This window comes from Lampetra planeri, chromosome 1 (assembly GCF_965212315.1).
Source record: "Lampetra planeri chromosome 1, kcLamPlan1.2.h2, whole genome shotgun sequence".
Taxonomy (NCBI): Eukaryota; Metazoa; Chordata; class Hyperoartia; order Petromyzontiformes; family Petromyzontidae; genus Lampetra; species Lampetra planeri.
Genome location: NC_136107.1, coordinates 38,635,486 through 38,656,063, shown reverse-complemented (window position 1 = coordinate 38,656,063; position 20,578 = coordinate 38,635,486). Strand labels below are relative to the sequence as shown.

The 20,578-nt window shown below is 44.6% G+C and overlaps 2 protein-coding genes across 5 annotated transcripts in view; one reads left to right on the top strand and one right to left on the bottom strand.

Annotated features, from left to right (window-relative positions):
* Positions 1–169: 169 nt before the first annotated feature.
* On the bottom strand, positions 170–4,365 carry LOC144719008 (regulator of G-protein signaling 9-like). Its single transcript, XM_078594763.1, has 4 exons — positions 4,141–4,365; positions 1,330–1,426; positions 777–827; positions 170–456 (listed from the first exon to the last, which is right to left on the bottom strand). Exons 1-4 carry the CDS (start codon positions 4,156–4,158, stop codon positions 254–256), a joined length of 369 nt encoding a protein of 122 aa, XP_078450889.1. The 5' UTR covers positions 4,159–4,365; the 3' UTR covers positions 170–253.
* Positions 4,366–5,698: 1,333 nt separating this feature from the next.
* CLEC16A (C-type lectin domain containing 16A) overlaps positions 5,699–20,578 on the top strand; it is a 34,787-nt gene continuing 19,907 nt past the window's right edge. The window contains exons 1-11 of one of the 4 annotated variants that reach the window (XM_078600340.1): positions 5,699–5,977; positions 8,339–8,467; positions 9,961–10,094; positions 11,177–11,325; positions 12,563–12,668; positions 13,642–13,765; positions 15,150–15,330; positions 16,273–16,323; positions 17,276–17,389; positions 18,966–19,200; positions 20,213–20,339. In XM_078600340.1, coding sequence (XP_078456466.1) covers positions 5,898–5,977; positions 8,339–8,467; positions 9,961–10,094; positions 11,177–11,325; positions 12,563–12,668; positions 13,642–13,765; positions 15,150–15,330; positions 16,273–16,323; positions 17,276–17,389; positions 18,966–19,200; positions 20,213–20,339 — 1,430 coding nt within the window. In that variant the 5' untranslated portion in view covers positions 5,699–5,897. Of the gene's footprint in view, positions 5,978–8,338; positions 8,468–9,960; positions 10,095–11,176; positions 11,326–12,562; positions 12,669–12,690; positions 12,843–13,641; positions 13,766–15,149; positions 15,331–16,272; positions 16,324–17,275; positions 17,390–18,965; positions 19,201–20,212; positions 20,340–20,578 lie in introns of those variants that run through there. The other 3 variants (XM_078600326.1, XM_078600333.1, XM_078600343.1) reach the window with 3 other exon arrangements.

Below are 20,578 nucleotides of genomic sequence, written 5' to 3'. Positions count from 1 at the left end.
ACAATTGTTAAACAACCAAAACAAAATTGTTATTATTTAATAACAGATTTAATTGCAATGGGCGTTACAAATGTAAGTTAAATCATTGTAATGCTATGAGATGCGATATATGCACTTCTTTCACACCGTACGTAGCCAACCGTGCTAATCGCAGGCTACAGGACAACAAACTAAACACCAAAAGCGGTTCGAAAGAAATTAGTTTTCAATTTAGTTTTAAAAGTGTATAGCTCCAGTGGCTTCTTATAGACCATCACAGCTGTCGACTATGCGGTGGCTGTATCACAGATGTATTCCATCTATTGATGCTACACTGTGTGTGTGTGTTAAGGGTCATGTGACTCTTGTCTACCTGGAAGTGGTACAGCTTGCTTGGGTGAAAGCCGAGGCGTGCGGCTGGACGAACGGGGTACAAGTATCCATACTTCACCAGCAGGTTACAAAGGTTAGATGTTTCTGAGAACAGAATATTCCCCCGTCGGTTAACACAATTACGACGACGATAATGATATGTGAATGACTGTCGCAATGACCTCGAATAATTGACATCCGAGTGGAAGAGCACACACAGTTTTCAAACTCGGCTGCGGTCGGGATGGACAGCCAACTGTTTATGTCTCACATGAGACCTCGATTCTCTTAAATTATAAAATACCCTGATATGATAACCGTGAGCAACCACAAAAATTACTCAGAAAACATTTGATTACACATCTGGTGTTCATAGGAAACAATCACAGCATTCGAAAGATTTCACAAAATTGAACGCATCTCACCTTCCTGCGTGGTTTTCATGTCCCTTAACATCCAGTCCGCAATGTTATAGCCTAGAACAGATGGGAATGGCGCTTACACCGGGCTCCAGTCGTAGACAATTGGCATTTAAACCGACCCTAACACGCTCTCTACATGATGAGGCACTCGTCGGACAGAACAGTGAAAGCAAATGTTCATTTATAGACAGAAAAATGTATGTTTCTAACCATAACATTGGTCCCTCCGTCATGCCTTGCATGTGAAATTTATCACAGACAAATTCTCGAGACGCACATTTCAGAAATTTGAAGTGAAAAACCGGAGGACCCGGAAAAAAATCCACGCGACCATTGGGGATAACATGCAAATACAGCAGGCGTCAGGGTCGGGATGGAGCCCACGTCTCGGCGAGGTAGTTAACATCTCGCCACTGTGACGCCCCTAAGTTTCACAGAGGGGAGAAATTCAGTGTGGGTAGCCACACAGAATTCATGTGATTTAAGGGAGACTTGAGCTGATTTTTATATTCAGATGTTAATTGTTCAGGAGAGCATTGCATACGCATTGTGTTACCGATGCTTGTGTTGGGGATAGCAAAGGTGATAAAATGGCGAGTGAGCAGCGGAACTCCTGTCTGCTTATCCTGCATTCTGCAAACCAAGCATTCCACCTACAAAAACAGAGATGCACACAAATATGAATTCACACGCAATTTTATAAACAAAAAATTACCCACAAATGACAAAATTTGGATTACACACTGCTGCAACCATCGGCCCCTACTGGCAGACTAATTCCCGGTTGCAGACCAGGTGCTGAGTCACTGTGCCCACAGGGACAACTAATATCGATTGAGATGAGATGTGATATCGATTGATTATTGTGTGTCAAGTGCTCTCTGAGACGCCCCCGGCGTAGAGAGCGCTTACAGAATGTCACAAACGTCATTATTTACATGGCGCTTAAATGCCTCAACAACTCAAAAGCTCCGTTCATCTCATCCCAACAGTTCAAAGGGGGACCCCCAGTGGCAGATGCCCCTGTGCGGCCTTGCAACGATTGCTGCGTGTGAGCCCAGCTGAGTTACTGGCGAACTTTGAGCATCGGGCCAGCACACAACGGCCCACTCCATTCGAACGGCATCACAGGAACCCCCCCCCCCCCCACTTGCGAATGAGAGCACATACCCCCCAAGACATGGGATGCAAGGTGCTTTGAGTGTATGCATGCACGTATGTTGAACTTCTTTCGCACCGTACGTAGCCGACCGTGCTAATCAGAGGTGCTAAACACAAATAAGTTCTATTCTTGGTTCTTTCGGTAAAGTCACCTGATGATGATTGCATGTGTTGCAATCGAAACGTCGTGAGAATTTTATTATTTATTATTATTTTATTGTTTCCCTTCTACGTGACTTTACCGAAAGAACCAAGAATATGAATCCCTGCAGTCACGAAAGCTTTAAATCAAAACACAAAGAAGTTCGAAATAAATGAGTTTTCAATGCAGCGGTTTCTTATAGACCACAGGTGTAGGATATATGGGGGCTGTTTCACAGATGTATTGAATCTATTGATGCTACACTGTGTGTGTTAAGGGTCATGTGACTTTATAAAGTGTACAAAGTTTAGGAGGCATTTAAGCGATGCCATATATTTTCATGCCGTGTGGGTCTTGGGGGGTTATTTGACCATACTTCACCATGCTGGTCAATGTAGGTCAGTAACATTTTTCCGTTTATGCAACAAAATGCAATCTCATACAATCTGTTATCCTGGTTAATGCTGACATTTTGCAAAGGAAAGATGGATAATGAGGATTTAACACTGTAATATGCTGATGTATGTACCAGATTTACTTTTTCAGGTAAAGGCTAAAAGGAAACATGGAATGCAGCCAAACATAAATCTGTTCTATATAATACAAGTATGACTTATAGTTATTATTATGTATCTGCTGGAAGGTGTATTTGTTTGTGAGAATGCAGTCCGCTACGCAGGGCACAGAGCACGCTCTTGAGGGTGGTCTGCATTAGAACAGATTTATGTTTGGCTGCATTCCATGTTTCCTTTTAGCCTTTGCCTGAAAAAGTTAATCTGGTACATAAATCAGCATATTACAGTGTTAAATCCTCATTATCCATCTTTCCTTTGCAAAATGTCAGCATTAACCAGGATAACAGATTGTACGAGATTGCATTTTGTTGCATAAATGCAAACATTTTTACTGACCTACATGGACCAGCATGGTGAAGTATGATCAAATAACCCCCCCAAGACTCACACGGCATGGAGATGCCCCCCCACCCCATCCAGCAGTGAATTGCAGAGGTTTGCAGTTCGGATCTTCAGGCTGCCCTGGTTATTACTGAGGGTCGTACTAACCTGTTAACAACGTGCCGTGCACTTCAAGAGAGAGGACGTTAAAACAGCGCCTCACATCATGCAAACGAGTAGGCCATTGCTTGTCGGCGTCATGGTCAAAATTATTTTGAATTAAAAACTGTCCCCACAAATTACTCAATCAAAACATTATTTCGTATAGTGCCCTTCACAATAATACCGTCTCAGAGCGCTTCGCCTCCGATTAGCACGGTTGGCTAGGTATGGTGCGAAAGAAGTTACACATCAATAAACATTTAAAATGACACTACGGAATAGGTTAAACGTAAAAAATTAAACAGATTATCAACCCGCTCCCCGAGTGACCATCGCCCCCTACTGGCCGACTCGTGCCCACGTACCCCAGGGAGAGCTGCCGCTGGGGGTGCCCTTTCAAATGTGTTATTGATGAGATGTGAAACAGAGTCCGAATATTCATTTAGACTGGAGGAATCCGATGATCTATGAAGCTCTTTTTTTTACAGATGCCCAGGAGGGGCAGATCAGATTTTATCCCCTTAACGCATGTAAAGCGTTCAAAGGTGCCCCAGTGTAAAGGGTGATGTATCAAACACAAATCACGATAATCACATTTCCTGCCGTTATATATTATACCAAACAGCGACTCTACGATTACCAAGAACAGGCTGTGTCGGAGGTGCCACATATGAACCAACCATGATAAATAGTACTGCATTTATACCAATACTCTACAGCAATTAAAATAAAATTTCTCAGCACTTTGACTAGATATTGACAGCAGCTATCAAACCCATGTAATGGAAAGGTTTGAACAAAAAAAAATCCATTATTGTGCAGAATTGATCTTCGAATTCAGGCCACTACCGTATTAGCGAGCAAATTGAAAATAAATTCAACATGACAATCACCGTGCAAAGGCCAGATCACTCTTGCAAATGAGACTGATCCTTGCCTATTGGTCAAACAAAATAACCTTGAGACTTGAAAGGTCCTGCTGTGAGCGATAATAAAGCATCGGTACCTTCTTTGATGAAGCCATGCCCCGGAGACTTGGAAAGCCCTCTGGTTCAGTCACCCGTAACTCATCACCAGAGGACACCACTGCCCAACTTTGTGTCCTAGTCCCCACTCCACCACTCACTCTCTCCTCTCTAAAACAAAAAATTACGATCAGAGGAAACAAGAAGATGCTCGGTGTAGTCGGCACTTTGCTTCGTTCATCATTTCGTTTTTTTTCAATGCTTTGCTTTATGTGCCCCCCCCCTCCCCTTTTTAAATGAACGATTTCACAAAGGATTTCACGCTCTGCTCTCCTCCCTCTTGCCCCTTCCCTCTCTCTGTACACCCTCTCTCTACTCCCCCCTCTCTCTCTACCCCCTCTCTCTGTAACCCCTCCTCTCTCTACCCCCTCTCTCCCTCCTCTATGTCTATGTTCCCCCTGTTTTCTATGTAATTTTTTTTACAAGTGCTGCATCTGCACCCAGTGGGTGGGGAGGGGCTGGTCACCCCGTGGTGCCCTTATAAAACTCAACGTTTAACCTACTCACGCTGGCTTGTGCCCGCCCTCACAGTCGGGCATATTTGCGGAATACACCACGCCGCCGTTGACCCTGGACATTGACGGAGCAACCCAACGTTCCTACCAGCTCCTTCCGCAGGAATGTGTTAATGCAGTGGATGGGGATGGTAAATTTTTATTTGCATGTGTTTGGATTATTTGTTTACCTTATACTTTGCACTACAATCGTGTTTTTGTACTGTTTCTTGTTATAACGTTTTTACCCCGTGCCCTTACTGGACATCTGTAAAAAAAAATAGCTTTATAGCTCATCGGATTCTTCCTGCAGTACAAATGAACATTCCGATTCTGTTTACATTTATCAGTGAGTTCAATGGATTCGGCTGCGTCATGTTCCGGTGACGTCATGACGTCGCAGCGGTATCCGCGTCGCCGTCTGTCAACGTGGGGGCGACGTCATCACGCAGCGCGTAAACAAAAGACGTCACCTGCTAATGACCCCCCCCTCCCCCGATGACGGTGCACGGCGTCGCTTCGAACCGGCAGGCAGCGAGCAAAGCCACCCCCCCAACCCACCCCCCTAGCACCTCCACCCCCACCCTACCCCCCCACCCCCTCCGCACCCCCTTACCCCCTCCACACCCCCCACCTACCCCCACCCTACCCACCCCCTCCACACCCCCCACCTACCCCCACCCTACCCACCCCCTCCACACCCCCCAACCCCACCCCTTCCTACCCACACCCCCACCACACCCCCACCCCCTCCACACCCCCACCCCTACCCTATCCACCCCCTCCACACCCCCCTACCCCCCACCCCCTCCACACTCCCCTACCCCCACCCCCTCCACACTCCCACTCCACCCCCTACCCCCACCCTACACACCCCCTCCACACCCCCCTACCCCCACCCCCTCCACACCCCCCACCCCACCCCCTCCACCCAACCCACCCACCCCCTACCCCCACCCTACCCACCCCCCCTACCCCCTCCACCCCGCCCCCCGTGCAGCTGCGGCAAACCGAGGCGGGCGACTTCTGCTGCCCCCTGGCGGGCGCGGCGGGAGACGCCGAGAGCCGCCGAGGGGGTTTGGAGCTCGCGGGTGACGATGGCGGTCAACGCGGCCGATCGCCGCGGCCTCGGCAGAGTCGCCGGGGAGCAGTAGCGGAGAGCGGCTCCCCTCCTCCTCCACCTCGTCCACCTCCTCGTCCACCTCGTCCTTGTCCACCTCGTCCACCACCTCCACCACCTCGCCATGTTCAGCAAATCCAGGAGCTGGATCGGCGGCGCGGCCTCGCGAGCTCCGAGGGCCTTCCACTCCCTGGAGCAGCTCAAGTGAGGCCCTCCCCACTCCACATCCCCCTGCCGGGGCCTCCACGCAACCCGGACCCTCCTCTACCCCGGGTGTCTCTCTCTCCCTTCCCTTGCTGCTCCCCAGGTCCAGGTCCCCGATATTCCCCTGCGCTGTCCCCTACGGAGCCGGGGCCTCCACACAACCCGGACCTTTCTCTTCCTCTACCCCGGGTCTCTCTCTCTCTCTCCCTTCTGTTGCTGCTCCCCTGTCTAGGCCTCTCCTCTCCCTGCTCGTGTTGGTGTCTAGCCGGGTCCCCACCACGCCGAGCTCCCCCCCCACTACCCCCGGCTCCCCACCTACCCCTGAGTATGCCCTGCCCGGGCCTCAGTCGACAGCACACCCTGACAGAGTACACAGACACAGTACACCACACACACCAACCTGACAGCACAACATCACATACCGCAGTACACAAAGTACACCACACACACAGACACCAACCTGACAGCACAACATCACGTCACAGTACACCTTCATAGTACAACCTCACATACCACAGTACACCTCCATGGTACAACATCACATACCACAGTACACAAAGTACACCACACACACCAACCTGACAGCACAACATCACATACCACAGTACGCCTCCATAGTACAACCTCACGTCACACAGTACACAAAGTACACCACACACACACCAACCTGACAGCACAACATCACATACCACAGTACACCTCCATAGTACAACCCCACTGACACAGTACACCACCATGGTACAACCTCACTGACACAGTACACCTCCTTGGTACAACCTCACTGACACAGTACACCACCATGGTACAACCTCACTGACACAGTACACCTTCTTGGTACAACCTCACTGACACAGTACACCACCATGGTACAACCTCACGTCACACAGTACACCACCATGGTACAACCTCACGTCACACAGTACACCACCATGGTACAACCTCACGTCACACAGTACACCACCATGGTACAACCTCACGTCACACAGTACACCACCATGGTACAACCTCACGTCACACAGTACACCACCATGGTACAACCTCACGTCACACAGTACACCACCATGGTACAACCTCACGTCACACAGTACACCACCATGGTACAACCTCACGTCACACAGTACACCACCATGGTACAACCTCACGTCACACAGTACACCTCCATGGTACAACCTCATGTAACACAGTACACCTTCATAGTACAACCTCATGTAACACAGCACAGCGTTGGTGTACGGTGCTTTTTTCTGGAAGACTTTGCAGTTTTTTCCTGGATTTTTCTGTTTGCGCATAGTCACTTTAAGATGTTTTCTTGTTCATGTTTTTGTTTTTTGTTTGTTGCGGGTATTCCCGATTCAAGAGTCGAATGGCTCACAGGGCTCAACCAAATACATGAAACGGAAAGTACACCTCCATGGTACAACATCACGTAACACAGTACATCGGAATGTTGTGAGAGAATTAATTACAGGACAGTTTTTGTGTTTAAAAAGACAACTCATTACATTCAACTTTGGTGCCATGGGTAGCAGCAACCTGCGTTTTCGCTATGAACCCGGCGACCAAGAGTTCGATTCCCGGCCGAAGATAACATCAGTGGCAAGTGATACATCTGAGACTGTCTTGGGAAGCTACTATCACCAACCTGCACTGGTGCAGTAAGGCCGTACAATCCTGGAGATTGACACGGCAGACTGTGTGGCCTTTAACCAGCAATTGATTGACAGATGGGGATACATTATTTATTCATCGTGTGATAATTGAATATCGCATTCAATCCACAGGTCTCATCTCCATAAACCAGTGTGCCGTCACATTGCTGTTGCTCCCAATAATTCATTATGCAAATTGAAGCCCCTTTTTTCTAAATATTAAATAAAGTCTAAATTATTTAATTTTAAAATGAGCATTGAGACGGTGCTCCTCTTCTGTTTACAGCCCTGAGCCAGTGGTGCACAAATTCTTAATTCCTTTGATAGGACGAATTTATCCATAGGGATGATGGGCTGTCATGCTCCAAACCAAAATTTGAATCCGCAAAACGTCCATTTATGAGCTACTCAACCACTGGGTCACCTGACTGGATATGTTTGTAAATGTTTCCAACCCAATTTCTTATTAGGCATGTTATAAATTTTTTAAAAATATTTTTAAACTTACATTTTTCTTGCGTATCTGGTGCTTTAGCAATGTAAAAGTCACGTGTAAAATCATTCGCTAAATAATTTGGCACGTTCACCATAATATTGAAAACTATGAACTATGTCTGTGACTTGTGTAAATTGTTTTGTGGCCAGATTTTAAAATGTATTATCCTGTGTACATTCCCTTATTAAACGTTGTATTGTTAACTGTGATTCTCAGATATCTCCATAATGTTCTTGCAAAGAACACAACCGTGACCGAGGGCAACCGCAATTTGCTAGTGGAGACGATCCGTTCCATCTCCGAGATCCTCATCTGGGGTGATCAAAATGACAGCACAGTCTTTGAGTGAGTGAATCACCGACTGCTAATGACACCGCTGCCTACTTTGTGTGTGGCATTTAAGTTGTGAGTTGTTGTTAAGTGCATGCAAACGTGATGCTGGGTCGTTATGTTAACAGCAGCGTCGTAATGTTAACGGCGGGTTTGCACAGTGCAGTGAAACGCTTCTTATCCGCAATGGAATAGACACCTACTTCTAGAATTGCCAATTTGGCAGATAAGCCAATAACATGTCTCTAGGAGTTTACAGCCCTTTAATTAACCTTGATTTGAACTGCTCATACCCAAAACAATAGATAATAGAGTAATTTAGCTTGCAGTACATTTCAACTGTTATATTTACAGCTTGTTTTTAATAGTTGCTAAGCACAGGCCCAGGTAAAACCACAACCCACAATTGCTCACACCATTGCCCGTGAAAGGGCTTTCACTAGAACTGCTGCTTGACTGTGGTGTACCCATTTATACCGATGGGCAGGTAGGTATGGAGGATCTCGCGCAACGTGCCCATTTTTTCAACTCAACAAATTATTTGGAGATATCGCATTGGCAAATGAAACACATCCGTCAATAACACTGCCTAGAAAGGAAAAAATCTATGATCGGTGACGTTTCAGGTCATGGGCCCATCTTCATAGTACATACAGTGGTGCATTTTACGTGCATCGATCGTCAGATTATGTGCAAATGAGAGGTGTTTGTGTCTGAATCGTTAAATGACGTATTGGCGGTACACCAGTGCAGCATAACACACCGGTCCTCATAAAACAGTATACAATAAAAATTAGAATAAGCAAATCTGTTTATCAATCTTGACCCTATCGCCAAGTTTGACGCAATTCAAAGGTGTATTCAGTGTACTGAGACTTACTTAAAAAAAAGGTCAATATTGACCATTGATTTGGGTCCGTTGAATCGACGAACCGTTCGACAAGTCTAGGGCACGGGGAGTCAAATCTTGCCTTTGGAACACGGAGCAGCCAATCGTCAACAGGCCGGGTGCTGCTATATGGAAACAGACTGAAGCTTCGTGTTCAGCCCCTCATGTAAACAGTCGTCTTCCGATTGCTTTGACATAACGTGAACTGATTTTGACGCACCACCACCCTGCAAGATCTTCTGACCGGGGTTCCGAGTCACAGGAAAATAAAGAATTATTGCAGAAAATTCGATATTTTTATTATGTCGCCCACCGATATACCGCCAATACGGTCAAATTGTGATTTATGTGTTTGAATACATTATAGACTTACATTGTTTTTCTTTTAAAAAATATTGTCACCCAGGTCACTCTGTGAATGAGCATACCCTTCCTGGTCTACTCGAGCTTTCACCTGGTTAAACAAAATAAACTTGACACGTGGCATAATTGATGTGCATCTCAAGTGAAGCCTTGAGCTTGACAAATGGGATGCTGTAGGCGTGCGAGCTCACAAAAGTAACTCTCGTATCGTTGGCGGTTTTTCTGTCTGCTGATCACATGTCGTCTCCGTTTTCAGTTTTTTCTTGGAAAAAAATATGTTCGCTTTTTTCTTGAACATTTTAAGACAAAAATCTGGAAGGTATGTTTGCGTGCAGCTTTTGCAAACGCTTAACATTCTTTTTGAGAACATCAGCCACGAGACATCCCTGTGTGAGTATTCCTCTCGTGTTCATGATCGATCGTTCACTGTTTGATATTGCCAAACCGCAGTAACTGTGGGCTATTTTATCACTCTCGTTTATATAAAGTCATTGTAAACCCCGGAAGCCACTTTTCACATTTAAAACCTCGAGGAATGCATATGCAGTGACATACAAACAGTTTAACACGTGGGATTTCGCGACCAATATAATAATTAATAATAAAGTTTTTTTTTAGTTAGGTCGTGTAAATATAAATCTGTCGTTAAACCACCACCACTCGACACAGCCAATTTGTAAGGTTCGTCACGTAAACAAAACGTGGCAATTAGTTACTACTTGAGCACAGCAGTGTGTTGGAGAGTAAACCCACAACATGTACAATTTGAGTACGAAGTTTTGCTGGTGATTATAAGCAGCCTCATCAGGTGATTTTGCCTGATAAGCTGGTTCTGAAAAAAATGTACTGCAGCTGGTTGTCATTACCAGCTAAACGTCGTACTCAAATTGCACAGGTTGTGGGATTACTCTCCAACAAACCGGTGTGCTGAAGTGGCAACTAATTGGCATGTTTTTTTACGTGACAAACATTACTAATTCGCTGTGTCGGGATGGAGGTGGGTTAACGAAACATTTATACTTACGCGATCTAACCCAAAAAAAATCTTTATTATGAAATACAAGCAGGCATACTCAGCTCATATTCCCTGTGAGGTCGATAAAGTATCTACCACTTTGTGGGGAAGTCAACACTGTCTGTCCTATGGATAGACTCAGCCTCGCAATAGGAATGTGGAATTTCCACCACCAGCTGAGAGCTGTAAACAGGAGATGAATGCTGCCTCAATGCTAAATTTAGCGGGAGATCCACTTTCACAAACAGACAAAAAAAGCAACGTTGCCAACTGCGCCATTGCCACTGCTATTTAACAGAAATATAAAATCTGTACGTGGGTTTTAATGTGTGAGGCTACGACCCTTATTAGCCAGAGTACTTTGTTGACATAAATAAGTAAAATTCCAGAAATATTCAATGTAAAATGTATAACGTTCAATGTGTTTAAAGAAAGGTTGCTTTGTCTTTTTGTTCAGATTATCTGTTGTCGAACAACCACGTGAACTCGATCATTGTTCACAAGTTTGATTTTTCGGATGAGGAAATAATGGCGTATTATATTTCGTTTTTGAAAACGTTGTCGTTGAAGCTTAACAGCCACACCGTACACTTTTTCTACAACGAGGTAAGCCCATTTTCTCGGACTTTTAAGAGGAAATATATCGTGGGAAGAAACATTTTTCAATTCATGTGCAGCGCGCCTCATCATTTACAGCGATGCTATTACAATTCTGTGCCTAAACAAATATTACATCCAGAGGGAAGCAATGGTCTCCTAAACTGTCATGTCACACATTCTATTTTTGGCAAAATAGCACGACACTCATCTGGAATCTCTGTCTCACTTTCTGTGTCAAATCCAACATTATACATTTTGATAAAACACATCGCGTTAGAAAGATGCGTACAGGCTTGACACAAACAGTTAACAACAGAGGTGTGCTCACTCACAAAGAGCAGGAAGGCATATATATCTCGACATTCTACCTTGGCAGATACGATTATTGTGCTTTCTGTTGCCTTTGCAGAATATGGATGTACACGCGCACACAGCGTGCTAATTATTTGAACGCGCCCTCTGAGCAAAGGCCCAAAACGTCCAACAAACAGCACCCTCTATTGTAACAATATATCAAAGTTGTAATAGATTCAGGGAACAATAAAATATCTGTCAAATAAATTCACACAGACCTTGTAGCAGACTAATATCCAGTCTCGCTACACGTAGTTAAACATATCTGATCACAGTGAATGTTTATGATAGTGCGCGGTTGCGACTGGTCTTCCTCGGTGTTGGATCTCGCATAATTCGGTGACCGCTAGTTGGCTCATTGGAGTTGTCTCAGGGGGTGGCCGCGTGGCGAGATGATACCTACCTCACCTGGTATGCAGGAGGTCGTGGGTTCGATCCCAACCCTAACCCCTGTATGTATATTTGGAGTTTGCATGTCTCTCCTCGTGGTCGCGTAGATTTTTCTCCTGTTTTTCCTCTTCACATTTAGAATTAACGTGCATTTAGAGTATTTGGCTGCTATAAATGTCCACGTGATAAGCCACTTCGTTGAGCTATCATTTGTGATAGCCAGGTCGCTTCTGAATAATAGCTACATCGCTCAGTGGGCCCTTACCTGGTAAAATAAAAAGTTTAGTTTAGGACTCAACCCAGGGGAGGGCCACGGTGCTGGTGAGTGGTTACGCCTCGAGCACCAAATCCATTGCCTTCCCCCCATCACAGTGGCCATGGAAAAGTGGGCGTAGATTTATCAATTAGAAACACACCTTTGCATGCACCCAGATAAATTGGCGATTGATGCGACGAGCCGTGCTCTCTGTTCATGACCTCGTTGTGTTTCTTGCCCCAGCATACCAATGACTTTGCGCTCTACACAGAAGCAATCAAATTTTTTAACCACCCAGAAAGCATGGTGAGAATAGCGGTGAGAACCCTCACCCTAAATGTGTACAAAGGTGAGTACTTTATACTACGTTTATATTTTTTTAAACGAACATTTCGTGACGACAATGTGCATGTTTTTTTCTCTCGCTGTTATTGCAAATATTGAATGTCCAAGTTAATAACCCCTTCATTCTAACCTCTCTTTTTGTCATCTTGGTTTGTCAACCCCGTTGCCGAAGTTGCATGTAAGTCACTTTAACCTTTCCTCTTTTCACACAACGCCTGTAGACTATCACTGCCTGAAACTATACGTGCAACGATGCAACTAAATATCAGTCCTAACGCTCACGATGCATGCATCGAGTCACACATGTTAGAAACTATTATTTATGATTGGTTCTCGTATTGAATAGGTGCACGCGACAATTCACCCAGTTTAACACGTAGGCTGGACAATTCATCTGACACCTGCCTACACACTGCCTGACTTAGTCAAAAAGGAACAATGAAATCTGCTCGTGTGTGGGTACGGGATATAGCGGTGGCTTGGGGAGGCCTTTATCCAGCAGTGGATTGACCATGGCTAATGATGATGGTCTACGCAGCCTCTGGAGGTCGCTGCGGCCACCACAATGGCAAAAAAAATTTCCTTAAACAATATATCAATGCCAAATCATTGCACTTACATTTCTAAGGGGTTCATTGTTACATACCTAATTAAACCTAAAACGGTAAAACCTTTACAGTAAACATACATTTAATTTATCAAGGTAATGGCACGTATGCTACATTATGACTGTGATGTGTTTCTTTGGTTTTTATTGTTCTCTGGCAAGGTTACATGATTAAAACATGTAAAGTATTGGCGAATTAGTAAAACAAACAACGAAATGTACGTAAAAATTATTGTGCACCGTACGTAGCCAACCTTGCTAATAACCAACCGTGCTATTGTACGGGCAACGTTTATGTGAATGGCCGTTCAGAGTGAAGGACGATGCGCTGTGCTGATCTGGAGTTGTGCTTCTTCTGGAATGTGTGCAGTGGAAAATGATGGAATGCTCCACTATATTCGAGACAAAACTGCAGCGCCGTATTTCTCCAATCTCGTGTGGTTTATCGGGAGCCACGTCATCGAGATGGACAGATGTGTCACCTCTGATAAAGAGTAAGGTACCAGCGCAGTGTGCAATAAACGTTGACGCAATTACTTTAATCTTTCGGCAATCTGTTTTCTCTCTTAACACACGTTAGGTCAGCGCAACAACCGTTTGTAATCCAAGTGCGGTTCTACGGTTTGGGTTTCTTCTTGAGCATTACCCTTGCCAGCTTTCGCCACGCACTAATTCCTTTAGCTGGCCATCGAACAAAGGCGGTTACCGGATCGTGCACTTTCAGATCTGTTTTTGCGGCCGTCTGGAATGCTCTTCCTTCTGATATTAGGAAGCCACTGTAGCCATGCACTTTTAAATCATCGAGATTGAAAACTAATTTCTTTATAACTGCTTTTTATGTTCATTTTGTTGTCCTCCCGCACCTCCGATGAGCACGGTTGGCTACGAATGGTGCGAAAGAAGTTCAACATTCATGCATACATACAATGCAGGCATTTTCAGGAGTTGATCTTAAGTTCAACTCCTGAAGTTCCCCATAGTATTGCGTGGCGAAAGCTTGAGAGAAGAAATGCTCAAAAAGCAGCCCAACTACAGAAACCCGTACTTGTTTTTTGCCTTAATGGCGTTTCACACGTACACATTTGATATATTTTTAGATTTTTACTCGAGCATTCTTACTCCGAGGTGCTGATGGCTGTAAACTCTTTAAAACAAATATTTTAGAGTGAGATGTGTCCACTACTGGCTCAGGGTTGTTAACCAGAGATAGAAACCACCTCAATGCCCATGTTAGCTAGAAAACACTTTGTTTGATAGGCCAGGTGGCTCAGTGGAAGCTTGTAAGATGAAATCCTGGTTCGGGGGTTCACTGAGCCCATCGTCACTCCTGGGTCGATAAAACGAGTACTACACTATGGAGAAGTCAACAGAGGTTGTCCTATGGGTACGCTCGCTCCCCGACATAGGAACGCAGAATTCCCACAACTGCCTCAGGGCTGTGAATGGGAGATGGAAATCCACGTTGGGCAGGACATCCACGTTGATGAGTTTGTATGTATGTATGTTGAACTTATTTCGCACCGTACGTAGCCAACCCTGCTCATCAGAGGTGTGGGGGAAGGACAACCAACTTAACACAAAAAGCAGTTCTAAAGAAATGAGTTTTCAATATATATTTAAAAGTGTATAGCTCCAGTGGCTTCCTAATATCGGAAAGACGAGCATTCCAGATGGCTGCAGAAGTGCATCTTAAAGTGTGCGATGCGGTGACTGTCCTTGTTCGATGGCCAGCCAAAAGCCGCTGTGAGGATAACCGGAGCTCGCTTGATAGTTTAGGCTCTATGACGAGATCAGCGGGGTATTGTGGTTCATTTGTGGTGAGCGCTTTATGTGCAAAGAGTGCGACCTCACACTTTGTGCAATTCGTGTCGAATTCAGGCACAAGAACCGTGGACGTCTCAGCGACCTGGTAGCAGAGCACCTGGACCACCTTCACTATCTCAATGACATTCTCATCATCGACTGTGGCTTCCTGAACGACGTCCTCACTGATCACCTGCTCAATCGCCTCTTCCTGCCACTCTACACGTACTCCCTTGTGACATGGGATCCGCACCAGGTGCCTCAACCAGAGATGATGTAGAGCGCTCATTGCAGAAGCACGCCCGCATGCGTAGAGCACGATAAAGTCATTCGGGTCTTGGTAAATACGTAAGAGAATATCAATGTTTTGATTTCAAGCTTTCGTGACTGCAGAGATTCATATTTTTGGTACTTTCGGTAAAGTCACGTAGAAGGGAAACAATAAAATAATAAAAATATAAAACAATAAAATTCTCACGCCGTTTCGATTGCAACACCTGATGATGATTGCTTGTGTTGCAATCGAAACGTCGTGAGAATTTTATTATTTTATTGTTTCCCTTCTACGTGACTTTACCGAAAGAACCAAGAATATAATATCAATGTTGCTCGTTTACGACATTCGCAAGATGCCATGACTTTTAAGGCCCCCCCTGGATTCAAGTTTGTATTATTTAACCAGGTGAGAACTCTGACAAGCAGGGTAGTTTCATTTGCAATAGTTACCTGGGATAATGCGGATAATTAATTTGTTTATTTAGCATGGTAGAATTGGAGGCTCTGGTAATTGGTTGCTGCTGCTTGGATGGTTAGCTTCACCGGAGGGGTGGTGGAGCGTCAATTGTGAACACTGAAGCCATTGCCCCGAGGTACTGAGGGTGATGGAAAACTTTACTTAATATTTTGTTGACCGTTGCGACTTCTTACACGCCTCGCTATTATTTGATGATTCGGTGGTCATTTTAAACTCACACCTGAAGTTAAATTCGTTTAAACAAAAAGGTTTTTAATAACATTTGACTTGATAGCAAATAGCACTGTTTTATTTCGTTGATGTGAATGCTTTTTATATATATAGTAACTCTACATTTGGATTGTTAAGGACCGTGTGAGGACACGATCTTGAAAGGCGCTTTGTAAATGAAATGTTGATGGTCTTGTGACACTTGAGTAATACTTTTTCTTTATTTGTTTTTAGTTGGACTGGCCAAAAATTAGTCCCAAAGTTTCTCTTTACCTGCTGTCTCAGGTACGGCCTTCAACTTCATTTATATACGAACACGAGCAACAGTTGTCATCATCAGCTCTTGTCTATCCACTGCTGGATGATGACTGCCCCATGCTTTCACTACACCTCATGGTCCTGCTATGCCACAAATGCCTCACGCCTTGCACTTGAAATAATTTCATTTCTTCATCACCACTGATCGATTGCTTGGTCATGTTCTCTCCTTGGGCTGCTATTCCATCACCAGTTTTTGGGCGCCATGGTGGCAAGATGTTAACTGCTTCACCTGGTTTACAGGAGGTCATGGGTTCGATCCCGATCCTGACGTCTGTATATATGGAGTGTGCATGTTCAGTGGTCGCGTGGATTTTTTCTCTCCACATTTCCACATGATAAGCCACTTCGTTGAGCTATCATTTGTGACCAGGTCGCTTCTGAATAAGAGCTATATAGCTCATTGGGCCTTACCTGGTAAAATAAAAAAATAGTTTAGTTTTTAAAATAGTAAAGTTTTTCGTATGTCAGCCGTACTGCCTTCAAACAATGTGTTCTTCCCAAGCTCACTCTGTATGATGCACATTGATGCGGCGATTATTGAAAGTCAACAGTTCAAAACGGTTCACTTTGTGGGAGTTGAAATACTTGGTTGCGTAAAAGCGTGTTAATCAAGCGACTCCCACGTTTAAACCTTTTGAACTGCTCAAACGCACGTCTGTGTGACATGCGTACCACCATATAGTACATCGCAGCGCTTTTCTGGTTTTTTTCCTTTGCTAGGAAATTGGTTAAGTCACGTTCTTCGCCACCACATGATGCACTGTTTGCCGCCATCTTAGAAATACCCAGACTGCTTTGCAGCTGAGATTCCGATGATGCCACTACCGCTCCACATATTGTCAATGATCTCATTATTTTGAGCATATCCAGTAGAAAATGTGTATCTTTGACTCTTGTGTTTGTGAATGCAAAATAGGTGTTCTTGATCATCCATCACGGACCCTTGGTAAATTCTCTGGGCGCTGTCATCCTCAACGGAGACATCTCTGTCTTCAACTGTGAACCTTCGCCTGCACACACCCATGCCACGGCAAGTCCCATGTTCACGCGCTACGGTGACGAATTGCGCCACCTCTGGTGGTACCTGTGGTAAAGGGAACGGAGTACAGTGACTCCTCTACTTAGGAACGAGTTAGGTTCCACAAATCTGTTCGCATGTCGATTTGTTCGTAAGTCGAACTTAACTCGTGTCGATTCCAAACTTTGTACGGCATGTACGTGGAACAAGGGGAATGGCTTGAAAAGTTATATTATCTCCTGTAGATGTAGATGCCACCACCGCCATTTATTGCGCGGCGGTTGAACTTATGACTGTCGGTCCGAACAGGCAAATGGACATACGGACAGGTTTGTTCGTATCTCTGAAAGATCGTAAGTCGATGTCCGTAATTAGACGAGCCCCTGTAAAGCATTTTCAGCGTATGTTACATCTCGATTCATAAGCATGGTCTGTAATTGTGCTAATGAGCTGAATACATTTAATTGTGCGAAATCCTGCATGTAATGGCTCAATTTAACCACGCGAGACAGGAACGGTGACGTATGCTAATTACGCTTTGACATTACGGGTAATGCACTGCAAATTTCAGTAATTGGAAAAGCTGTTTTTTTTCAGCAAATCAACTGCCTTGGTAATAGAACTACAATGACCATATTATTTATACTGCTATTAAAAATAAACTGCATCGAGTTTCGTGGGTGATTGCTGCCTGGGCTCTTCTGCACCCCAACAATAACTATTGCTAGTGGCTGTAGCTGCAGAGCCACCTTCCCTCCACACATCCTATTAGCGTGGTTTGTTACGTATGGTGCGAAAGAAGTAAAAAATACATCCTTCCGATATCCGGTAGCCAATGGAGCTGTGCACTTTAAAATCTAGATTGAAAACGAATTTCTTTAGAACTGCTTTTTGTGTTTAGTTTGTTCTCTCCCCCCCCCCCAACTCTGATTGGCGCGGTTGGCTACGCACAGTGCGAAAGACGTTCAAAATACATACGTACGGGACGCCATCTCGGTAGAGGCACAGTGTCTGTGGGAATGGCAAAGCACACCCATTCCACCGTGTTAGCTGTCAAATAATGTTCATTTTGTGAAAAAATTTAGATTTCAATTGTTTGCTTTCGATTGCTGCATAATTTAAGTTAGGCCCACCTCTACAGCCTGTTTTCCTGAATTATTACCCGGGATTGGAGTTGTCTGCTCAGCTGATTGCAGTCTCCTGCATCTCCTTTTGATTGATAACTGCATGTGGCCTGTGCTCGCCAGACCAGAGAAATGTATCCCACACACTATCCAATCAGAATTGAACATGTTTACTAGCCGTGTGTTTTATATGATTGTATATTCAGCAGGCAAAAACAGTGGAATATCCACAAAGTCTAAATGCAACATTTATATCGGTTTGATTTATTAAACACATATAATGCCTCTTAATTTGACGTATGTGTGATGTTAACTGTGTATATTCGTGTATGTATCATGTGCGAGTGTGAACTTGTGTGTTTCTGTGTGCATTTTGGTGTGTACGCTTGTTAATGTCTGCAATTGGTTTGGGCGATTGCGTGTTGATTGTGTGCGTGCGTGTACTTTGTGTTTGCGCGTTGCAGCTCTCGCCCGGGGTGCGTAGATTCACTCAACCCACTGAGCCACTGGAGAAATCCCTGGAGATGAGTCGTGGTCATATAAGGAAGGTCCCATCCAAGAGGCCCAACTACAAGAACATCGGAGAGGATGAAGATGTGGAGGGGGATGCAGAGAAATCGGCCTGTGCTGAGGCCGAGTCTGTAGGAGCGGGCCTGGAAGGACACCCACGCAGCCAAGAGCCGGTGTCTGATGTGGAAGGTGAACCCATACGTTTTACTTTCCTTCTCAATCATAATAATCCACAATAGAGGCTTTTTTGGGTTGAATCGCGTAAATATATAAATGTGTCGTTAAACCCGCCACCACCTGACACAGCCAATTCGTAAGGTTTGTCACGTAAACAGAACGTGGCCAATTCGTTACTAGTACAGCACACCGGTGTGTTGGAGAGCAAAGCCACAACATTTACAATCTGAGTACGACGTTTCGCCAGTAATTACAACTGGCTTCTTCAGGCGACAGCCAGATTTGTGTAGAAATCCTGTTTATGGATGATATTGGTCGCGAAAGCCTACGTGTTAAATTAATCATAATAATGTGTGATATTTCTATAGCGTCGTTCAGGCAGCAGGACGGTGCATTGGTGGACACTTGTGCCTCACAGCATAAAGGACCTCCGTTCCACTCAGTTCAGTTTATTTTGAAGTACCCTGTGAGCTAAGAAGCTCCTCAGTCGGGTTTCATCAATAAAAACAAAACATTGCTTCAAAGACAGACATAACAGAGACATTTTTATTAGTAATACAGACTAATACATTTCAAAAAGGTAAGAAATTATATCATTTTTAAATATAAAATGAATCCAGTAAAACTTTTGAGTTAAGGAATAAAAAAAAAAGGTGCAAGATTAGTCATGAAAAGTGTCAGAGGTAAGACACTCCGTTTCCCAAAAAACACTAAATTGAAATAAAAAGATATATAGTTTGAACCTGGACCTGGTTCCAAATTGTAATAATTGTGAGGGTGTGCTGTGCTTTGACCATGGACTCGATGCTGCTTTTGTGGGACCGAGAATATCACTGCGTAGGAAGTATTTTTGCTGTCGGAAAGTGTCTCTGTATATTTCTTTGGTAAGAATAATAGTTGAGTGCGCTTGGCATTGCGCACAGACATTACGCTTGAAACCCGCCTTCTGCGTTGAAGCCTGTTTGTTTAAACGTTTTCTTGGTCGGAGTGATTGGATGAGAATGTACTACGGTGTTGTGCACAGAGATTGAGATGAAGGTGATGGAAAGAGGAGGCCACGCTCAGTCGTCACCATCGCACATCACACGCCTCAATACCACGGATGAGGAGAAATCAGCTGCTGCGTCCAGACATCAGGCGCCGACCAGCAGGTACGCGCACACTTTTCTTTAGTTAAGTACAAGAACTATGGGCTTCCATAATGTGAATACATAATGTATGTTGATTACCATATCAATATGCATTCATTCATCTCCCCCCCCCCCCCACTTCGCGCAAGAAGAGCGCATGAATGTTGTCATCACATCTACGCCTCTATTTAAGGAATGAAACAGGTGGACTTCTCCACAAATCTGGCTGCCGCCGAATGAAGCTAGTTGTAATTACTGGC

Bases quoted from the DNA above. Each gene is read 5' to 3' on its own strand.
- LOC144719008 (XM_078594763.1), bottom strand. The intron at 828-1,329 runs GTAACACAATGC...CATCTGTTCTAG, and splicing joins TATCCCCAACACAAGCATCG to GCTATAACATTGCGGACTGG. The intron at 457-776 runs GTGAGATGCGTT...TTCTGTTCTCAG, and splicing joins CATGAAAACCACGCAGGAAG to AAACATCTAACCTTTGTAAC.